General features: G+C 45.1%; 1 protein-coding gene across 4 annotated transcripts in view; it reads right to left on the minus strand.

Moving 5' to 3' along the window:
* PARP8 (poly(ADP-ribose) polymerase family member 8) overlaps positions 1-9235 on the minus strand; it is a 187905-nt gene extending 178670 nt beyond the window's left edge. For 2 of the 4 annotated variants that reach the window (XM_043887117.1, XM_043887118.1), the window contains exons 1-2: positions 7229-7709; positions 6794-6848 (exon numbers count right to left, since the gene is read on the minus strand). In XM_043887117.1, coding sequence (XP_043743052.1) covers positions 6794-6848; positions 7229-7694 — 521 coding nt within the window. In that variant the 5' untranslated portion in view covers positions 7695-7709. Of the gene's footprint in view, positions 1-6793; positions 6849-7228; positions 7710-7796; positions 7899-7985; positions 8332-8941 lie in introns of those variants that run through there. The other 2 variants (XM_043887120.1, XM_043887119.1) reach the window with 2 other exon arrangements.
* Positions 9236-10271: the final 1036 nt, after the last annotated feature.

Below are 10271 nucleotides of genomic sequence, written 5' to 3' on the forward strand. Positions count from 1 at the left end.
TCTGAGCAGGTAAGTGCTTTGATTAAATAAATGCTTAAAGAGTTCAGGTATAAATGAACTGGATGGGTGAGTAGCTGTTAAATCGAGTATTTTAAGACACTTGGTTAAAAGTGACTGACCTAAGTCAAGGTGATCAGGGCCCAGACCAAGTGTAGACATGGGGAGCGATGAAGGTGCCAACGATGATTTCAAAGTAAGAGCTGGTGGAGCTTAGAAGGTAAAGAAGAAGGTGGGATACATGAAACCTGAGACTGCAGTTCCCATACCAGGCTCAAATTATGTGAAACTGACCAAGGAAAGGCTGGGAAGAGAAGCTTCTTCAAAGGAGGAAATGTTTGCATGAGTTGGGTTGAACTGCCCAGCACTGAAGTGAGATAATTGAACAGAAAACCTGAAGTATGATCACGATAAAACAAGAATGACAAGTCTTATTAATAAAAACATATTTTGATTAATCCTTCCTGCGAGCACATGGGAGACAGGATTGCAGAAATTTAGAGAACGAAAAAAAGAAAGGTTACATATCAACAACTTGATTAAAATTCCATACTAAGTCAGTAACAGCTGTCTTAGAGCAATACTTATCTACTATAGCACAATCCACCCAAAAGCAAATGTGTGCAGAGAATTACAAAATATTTTTCAGACTTATGAAATTTCACTTTTATGCTTTTTTTTAATCTTTTTTCCCTAATGCTGCTGAAAGAAATGATGGGGAATTTAAGTGGATGGGCCCAATATTTGCACAAGAATTCCACAGTCTATGTAGATAAGTTTCCTACCATAACTGCTTAGCACTGGGCTCAGGCACTTACCCTGTCAAGCAATAGATTTTCAGTACTGCCCCTGGCAGACATTCCACCAGCAAAAGCATTCCCTGTCCAAGCTCAAACATTTCCAACTATTCTAGTCACACCAGTCTAACCCATGCCCCTTAAAACCTCACAAAAACACTGACTTACACTGCAGTATATCCCTACTCAGCTTCTTACTAACCATAAACTATTTAAACTACCCAACAGTTTCTTTAGCTATAAAATGCACAACAGCTGACAGAATACCTATTGCTCTTCTTTGTTGCAAACACAGGATGTAAGGGAGGCAAAAAAGCTTACAGAGAACATGCCCAATAAACATCATTAGCAGTATTATTTTAATCCATGAAATAAATGGAGTTTAATTTTTTTAAAATATATAAGCTTCAATAAAGTTAAACTTGTGTTAAATTGGTGATTACTTTAGGTCAATGGTTTTAAAACTCATTTACCAATGAAACATTTTTCAAAAAAAATGTTATACCGAAACAGAAAGAGCTAAATAGAGCAGCTGTAATTTACAAAGGGATGTGAAAGCCTGGCTCTCACTCATTCAGCTTCCTTCACACTCCCTTCCACCAGTCACCCCAAACCTCCAAGGCAGGTTCCCAGGGCTCCAGCAAACACATTTTTTTAAAAAAACATCATTTGGGGTAATAATTGATATAACCAAAAATTATGGAAAACAGGTCCCCATTGGTAAGAGAAGCATTCTCATTTTTTTATTTTTTTAAAAAAATGATCATTCTTTTCATTCTGACACTTTCAGGAGCTCTTGAAGGTTTCAAAATAATTACATATTTCAAAATTTTAGAATGAACATGTACTTCTTGCATAGTGAAAATTGATGAATCTTTTTTGAGATGCTGGAATTACTTCTCCACCCTCCCAGTTCCCCAACTCCTGCACACACACGAACATACCTCCTTTCTAAGAAACTCAAAAGAAAACAAATGTACTTTAGCAGTCAACTGGATTGCCTCTTTCCATAACATCCCATGAGTAAAGGACTGTGCAATGGGAGCACCGGTAGATTAGGATCCCCAGAAGATCCCCAGAGTGGTGTTGATTTTTGTAACTGAATTAAATACTTTGAAAAAACCAAACTATCCAGTGTACCACAGTCCCCACAACTCTCTATTATCCTAAGCAACTGCATTATCTGTCTCCTGGAAACATTTGAACAGATCAGAGAATGGGGTTTATAACCTGGGTAAGCAACTTCTGGATTCACAAGAAATTCCATTCCTGAGTGACATCACCAGATTGGGGGCTTTTTGAACTGAGTATCCCTCTACCTGGTCATTTTTGTTAGGAAATTGTTTTCCACCAGCCAGAAGACCTGTCAATCTGAGACTTACTTCCCTGATGGGGCAGTGCATAAGAATCTACCTGCCAATGAAGGGGACCCCCGTGTGATCCCTGGCCCGGGAGGACCTCACACGCTGCAGAGCAACTAAGCCCAACGTGCCACAACTACTGAGCCTGCACTCCAGAGCCCAGGAGTCACAGCCCCTGAGGCCGCATGCGGCAACTACTGAAGTCTGTGCACCTCGGGCCTGTGCTTCACGACAAGAGAAGCCACGGCAACGAGAAACCGGGCACCTCAAGGATGCTCGGCCCCACGCTCACAGCAACTGAAGAAGGTCTCAGCAAAGCAATGAACAGCCAGCACAGCCAAAACTGAAATTACTTAATTCAAAAAAGTAAAGCTGTCCGTCTACCCATGGACACACAATACAGGGTGTACACCTACAGGCAACTCTGAACATTCCACCAAACATTAAAATTTCTAATTTATTAATAATTTTTAAAATCAATATTAGATTTCTTATCATGCACACCCTTGACTGGAAAATTCCTCATTCAATAAGTATTTCTTTACCCTCATATCCTTTCTGAAGGAAAGATATTAATGTTATATTCTTGGGTGAAAAACAGTGAGGTCTTGAGAGGATAATAACAGTCTTTAGATGTGTACATTTTATATGCAGACACATAAAAACTCTGAGAGAATAAATTCTAATGTTAATAGAAGATGGAGAAATCATGTGTTTTTTAATTAAATTTTTGACATATTTTTTCTTTTTTTTTTTTTAACAATCAACATTTAAAACCTCAGGTATATCGTCACAATACCTTCCCTGCTGAAAGCTCAGTCAGGGAATCCTACCGGGGTCCATGAGCAGACTCGCTCAGGGCTCCCCCTCCTCTCTATCTTTAACCTCTGGCCCCAGGTACTCAGCCTGCTTCCCCAGCCTCTCGGCAGCTGTCACCACTTGCTGGCCCCTTCTGCTGCTTCTACCACTGACTATACAAGTGACTGCAAGCGAGGAGAAGGTCAAGAGCCCCACATCTCTGTGGTCTTAAGTTTACTACCAACCAATAAGGGAGAAAGAAGACAGTAAACAAACAGCATGACAAAGTACAGGGAAGGAATGAATTTGCATCAGCTTACAAACTGTACACAGTGGAGGCTCCTGGTTTGTAGTTTTTAGCACACCCACGAAATTGCGAGGCAGCATTCAGGAGGAGCCTATAGCAGGCCCAGGACTGCTGACGACTGGAGTTCTTCCCAGGAGGCCAGGAATCAGAAGCATTGTGAGGATCAGTGCTACAATGCATTAACCTTGCCCAATATATATATACCCCAAGTTTTCAAGCATATGTAGATTGCATTAATAATCAATTCTTAACATTTAACACTTCATTTCTCATTATTTCTCAATCAAATGATGCTAAAACTACAACTCTCAGGTAAACGTCTGCATCATTTTTTTGATGTTCAAGAGTCTCGAGATTGCTCAGAGAGGCTGGGAACACTAGTGTACAGAAAGGAGGACAGGTCTCAGAACTGTGACAGAGCAGGCTTTACATGGCAGCTCCATCATTAACTGAGCAAATCTGAGCCGGTTCTCTAAACTCTCTGAGCCTCAAGTTTCCAAATACAAAGCTGAGGATATTAATAATTCCATGAACTTTCCCATGAGGGAAAACCCAATGAACCCAGTCCTCTAGCTGACCATCTGCTCCCCTTCAAACCTCACCTGAAGTCCACACAGATAGAAGGGCAAATGTAAAAGGCACTCTGCCCCTCTCACAACCTCCAAATGAAAGGCCAACCTACTAGGCCGATGGCCAGTCCTGACACTGGCCTCTTGGCATGTCCTCTTATCCACAGAAACACACACACAAAATTTTCAGTATTATTTCTTTTTTTTGAAGAATAACATATAAGAGAAACTTCTGCCTCAGAACAAAGCGTAACTATTCTTGGAGAGTGTCAGAGAGGAAACAGCAGATTAAGTTTTATCTACAACTTGAATTGAAAATTATTCTTGAAATCATGTCTCGAACATAAACGTTTTCAATGGCTTAGATGAAATGATAGCACAATATAATTCAAGATAAACACAGACTATCTCTCCAGAAGATCTCCACCTTCCTTTAATCAAGAAAATAAGTCTAAAAAAAAAAAAAAAAAAAAAGAAAATAAGTCTAGTTTACATGAAATGACTGAGGACCGAGGAACTGATGCTTTCGAATTGTGGTGCTGGAGAAGACTCTTGAGAGTCTCTTGGACAGCAAGGAAATCAAACCAGTCAATCTGAAGGGAATCAACCCTGAATATTCATTGGAAGGACTGATGCTGAAGTTGAAGCTCTAAGACTCTGGCCACCTGATGCGAAGAGTCGACTCACTAGAAAAGACCTTGATGCTGGGAAATACTGAAGGCAGGAGGAGATGCGGGTAACAGATGCTGGGAAAGATTGATGGCAGGAGAAGAGGGTGACAGAGGATGAGATGGCTGGATGGCATCACCAACTGAATGGACATGAGTTTGATAGTGAAGGACAGGGGAGCCTGGCATGCTGCAGGCCACGGGGTCGCAAAGAATTGAACAGGACTTAGGGACTGAATAACAACAATCCGAAATGACACTATCAACTGAATATAATAAGTTGATGAGCATTTTAAATCAAAACAAAGGATTCTTTCATTTTTAAATGTCCGATTGACACATAGCAATGAGAAATACATAACAAGTATCAAACTCTAATACAGACAATGTAGTTCATGAAAACAATTTTTTTCTTTCAGAAAATTTATTTTCTTCCATTAGCTACAAACCCTCAAAGGGGTAATATTAAATGTATTATCATTACAGTACTAAAACAATCTTTTATACATCTGTTTATAGAGCAAGCTTTTAGAAAGACAAAGCAATCACATCAACAATTCACAACAATCTTTAAAAAGCAAGCTGTTCCACACTACATATGCAAGTGAACCATTATTTAAATCAGGAAGCAAGGAAAAAACTATCCTTTAGGAGGATAACATAGAGAAGGAAACATCTCTTACTTTAAGAGCAGCCATGGTGTTTGTTCCTACACTGAAAACTGATGTTATCTCAATTAGTTAATTATCCCTCCCAATCTCCAGGCCTTGCTCCTGGAGGCAGTTACAACTTCTCCACCTCTTGCTGTGTTAACACTAGTTCAGTAATTTCCTGATAAAGAATCTTAGCGCAAACAGATCTTAATGATTAACTGTAAGGTTCATCCCCTTCTTGTACAGATAAGTAAACTGAGGCCAAAACAAGTATCTTACTGTTAATAATAAAGCTAATTAGCTGAAAAGCCTACCCAGGGCTTTCCCAGTCCACACCTCTCTTGAGAACAACTGTGAAACGGACAATTCAAGCAGGTATCAACCCAGAAGCACGGGGAATGTTTTCAGCGGGCCACATAGCGTATTTTTAACTATTAAAACAATTCAAGAGGTTATTAGTCATACACCAGCATCCTTCAGATAGTAAGTGTAGGAACAGCGTAAATTTACCTGAATCTCTTCTAATGTATTCTTTTTATTCAAAAATGACAGTACTATAGAAAATTTAGAAATACTGTAATTTCAATAAAGTCTATACTACATGTTATATTTTCAACTAGTATATCAAATCAATATACCAATCCTGACACTTAGGTACACTGTGCCTATGGGAAATGTGATAACTATTTCAATGCAAGCTTTTTTGAAATGTACACTGCAATACATATCCTAAGCATTTTTAAGATTCACATTAATTCCAAGCTTTTAAAAAATGTATTTACAGAAGAAAGCTTCTTTTGCAATTTATATGTTCCTAAATGTTTCCATTAGCTAAAAGATATTTTGGAATATGATCAAACCGTATTGAATGTCAGGTTCTAACAGCAAAGCTAAATCTCTGACAGTTCTCAGATGTGGCCACTGCTTTTAAACCACTGTGTCCCCAAAGGTCTAACAGGGTGAAAATTCTACCTTAACAAGTGAAGACAGCAAGGCCTATTTTAACGGTTTAATTTCATCTCTAAGTGGTAAACACAAAATTGGATTTGGGCTTACTTCACACTGCTAACAACTTAGTATTAACAGATGCATCTCCCATTCTTCCTCCTCAAGAAAGAAGTTTACACATTCCAGCTACATATAACTTCCAAATTCTTTCTAACTATGAAAACCAAAATAGGACTCCTTTAGAAAAAAAAAAAAAAATGGAGAATTGGCAGACTACATGTTTATGTCAACCTACAAAAAACATAGAAACGTGCAGCCCCAGCTCACCAGAAAAATCACATGTGACCAAACTATTCTGTGACATCTTATGTCTTTTATGCCCAATATCCTGGTTTTGCATTCGCCTGTGGCAATCCCTAAAGGCTCAAGAGCTAGGTACTTCGGTAGAACACCTTTAGCACGAAGAGTGTGAGAGCTCTGTTGTTGGCCCGTGGCGTGATCTTAGAAACACTTGAATCAAACCTATTTATTTCCCCTCTGCTATTTAAAATCGAGAGACCTCAGGCTTGGGACGTGGCTAAACGACAACAACATGAGAAGAAGAAGAAAAAAACACCCGAACACGGAACACGCTAAGAACAAAGGAAACACCAGCCTGTGAACAGGAAATGAAGCAACTCTACACACATAAATACCTTTTGGGGCCGCCAACGTAGGTGAAAGTAAAGGTGGAGTCTGAGTATCTGAAATCTGAAACGAAAAGTCTTGTTAAAAGCTACCCCCCGGAGTGGATTTTTAACCCTGGTCCTGACTCGGCTCCCTTATTTCTTTGATGGAGCCAAGGGGAGGCCTGGCTGGGCGGGAGGCGAGAGCTGGAGAGCCCCGAGTTCCCCTCTCCGAGCGGTGCCGGAGGGGATCCTGCGCACCCCGAGCCGGGTGCCGCGCGTGGCCGCCCCCCGCAACAAGTGCCGGGTGCCATGGCAACGGCGGGAATTTCCCGGTCCGGGCGGCCGGAAGCGGCCCCCGCCGAGCTCGCGGCTGGGGGAGCAAAATCCTGTCCCCCTCCAGGGGGAGCAAAATGGACGAAAGACGACCCCCAAGCAGAGGCTCGGGGCGCCTTAGGGACCTACGGCATCTCTTCTCTTTCCGGGGCATGACACTGCCAGTCGGAGGTACTAGAGCGAGCCGAAGCGGCCGGAGATCGGCCCAGCGCTGCCCACCGGGGGGCCTCGGCGCCGGGCGCAGCCAGCCAGCGCCGCGCAGCGCAGCGGGCTCCATTCCCGGCCGCCGCCGCTCAGCCCATTGCGCAAACCCGGCGGGTCCTACCAGCCGCCTGGGTTGCTGCTGCTGAAACCTCGGAGGCGGGATCGGACGCTCCGGGCGTCCACAGGGGACTAAAAATACCTTGCTCGGCTCCTTGCCTAGACCCCTGCTGGGACTACCAGGGTTCTGTCCCCAAAGCGGTTGACCGCCCCAGACGGGGGGAGGGGAGAAGGGGAGAGGCTGTTGCCCCCTCCCCCTTTTGGCTCCCGCTCCTGCTGCAGCAGCTGTTGCCAAATGAACCCAAGGATGGGGACGTGCAACCCACCCCCCCATCCCCAGCCACACACCTCGCGGCCAGAAAACTGGGCAAGGGGGTGACGGGCGGGCAGAGGAAGCTGGCGCTGGGTCCGAGGCTCTGGAAAGGCGAGAACTCACCTGCAAACAGGCAGTCCTTCTCGGCTCTGGACTTCTGGATCACGACGTCGATATCCTTCTGAATTCGCTCTTGCCTTGAACACATCCCCATTAAATAAATCCCTGGAAAAGAAGCAGCCGCTATTTTCCACCCCACCCCACCCCCTCGCACGCTTCCAGCTTTCGTAAATATTCAGTTAAAAATGAAACCTCTGGCCGAGGCAGGGGCTGAAGGCGAAGTGGTTTCGGAAGTGATCCCGGGTGAGAGAGGAGGCGGTGGTGGCGGAGGAGGAGGGGGGGGAGGTCGGCTTTGCATTCCCAGATGTGACCGCCCAGCTGCTGCTCGCCGCTGCTGGATTCCAATTTCTTCCCCTCCTGACAATGGATGGTGATGACACCGACTCTCACTTTCTCCCTCCCCCCGCCAGGACCAACGGCCGTGGGGGGGCCGAGGGTGCTGGAGACGGCCGGAGAGCGATCACCGGCCGGGCGGCGGGCGCCGGCGAGGGGCGAGCCCCGCTCCGCCTCACGCGCGCACACCCCTCGCGGCCCGCACGCCGGCCTTCCACACCCGCGCACACTCGCGCCCGCGGGCGGCGGCGGCGGCGGCGGCCGTGCCGAGGCTGCTGCAGCGCCGCCGGCCGCCGACCCTCCCGCGCCCGCCGCCCAGTCACCCGGTCCCGGCCGCCCGGGCTTCGCTAGTATCCCCGCCGGCCGAGCGCAGGCTGGATTCCCCAGGCCGGCCGCCGCTCGCGCCGGGGGCTGAGTGGGAATGTCGGTTAGTGAAGACTCCCTGGGGCTCCCAGCCCGCCCCCCCGCGCTTCCCCCTCCCTTCGCGCTTCCACCACTTTTATGAATTCGACTCCACTTTCGGAAGGAATTATGAGTCATATGGAAAACCCAAACCCAAGTGGATGGAAGCGGGGAAGAGGGGCAAAGCGAAGTCGTTCAAAATGGGAAATAAATAAATAAAACGAACAACTCCTTCCTTGTTGTCACATCAGGCAAGATGGAAAAAGCCTTGAAATGACTCCAGACGTACACCCTCCCTTGCCTACACTGCCAGAGTCTTTTTTCTCCCGGATAGAAGTAGTTCAGCCCTTCTGGGGCGCCCTTTAGGAAACACAGCCCCTTTTAAGAGACTTCTTCCACTTGCAGAGACTCACCCGTTCTGCTCTGCTCCGTCTTTCCGTCCATGAAAAATTGGCAGAATCAACTGGCACGTGCCAGGGTCTCCGTCAAGGATGGATATCTGTTTGGCTTGTATTAAAATGCCACCCCTTTGCCAGTCAGTCAAGAGAAAGCTGCTACAATCCTGTTGTCTTGCTTGGAACTGAGAGAGTGCTCTGAGCCTCACTTTCTGTTCTGCCTGAGGACAACTTGGGCCGAGATAGCTGCCTGCCTCCGTACTCCCGTGTGCCCTAGGATAGGCTTGTTAATCTTTTCTCCACGGGGACGGTTTCCCTGAGCAGTGCATGTCTCGCCTGGGTCTGCATCCCCAGGGCCTGGTGCAGTGCCTGGAATATAGCGGGGAGGCGTAAATGCTTGCTGTCTGAATGCATGACTGGGTGGTACCTTCAGCCTCTTTACGGATCCTCCAGCTTAAATGCGCTTCCTTATCACTGTGAGTACCCACGAGTTGTCAAACTGGCTCAGACTCTTCATCAGTCCAGTTCTGATGCTGACAGTGACTATGTGTTCTTTAGGAGAATTAGGAATGGCTGTGGTCCCTTATGGAGTCTTTAGATTCTAGAGAGAGAAAAGCATCCAGAGATCATATGCCCCAACTCCTCTGTCTTGCAGAAAAAAAAACAAACACAAAATGATTTGTTGTACCGCCTGGAATACATCACATTCATTGTAAATTATAAGAGGAAACATTTGTCTGCATTACTTGGACCACTGCAGTCTTCAAGAGTAGAGGCACATCTGCTCACCCCTCCCGAGATGCTTCTTGACTAGGGCAGGACAGGTTCAAGTCTTTCCTGGGCATGTTGCTTTGTGAAGGCCCCTTGGCCACCAAAAGCACTTTCTTCTCTTTCTCATAACACTGGGTATCATGCACACTTCCTCCTGCCATCCTGTGCTCTGAATTCCCGAAAAACTTAACATCTATGAGCTCACAAGAATTAATTTTATAGTCGTCTATCCACCAAGCTTGCGTTCCCAAAGTAGTGCCCTTTCCACAAATAAATTTGAAATCGTTTTAAAGGCACGGAATGTTTTGGTCTGGATCACCTCCTGGTTTACTACTCACTCTGTAAAATAAGCCTTCTTGTGATTTGCCCTACATTTGGTTTTTTTTGTTGTTTTTTTTTTTTTTTTTTGGTTGTTTTTTTTCTTTCAGGCTTTACAGGCTGCCCTGTTTTGGTTAAACAAAGCTAACCTCCCTCTGTTCATGCCCTGAAGGTGCACTATATTTAAATATTTTTAAATTTTAAGGGATAAGAAAAAAAATTAGAAACTTTTCTATCTGGTATGCATTTCTACAAGAGA

This window comes from Cervus elaphus, chromosome 25 (assembly GCF_910594005.1).
Source record: "Cervus elaphus chromosome 25, mCerEla1.1, whole genome shotgun sequence".
Lineage (NCBI taxonomy): Eukaryota > Metazoa > Chordata > Mammalia > Artiodactyla > Cervidae > Cervus > Cervus elaphus.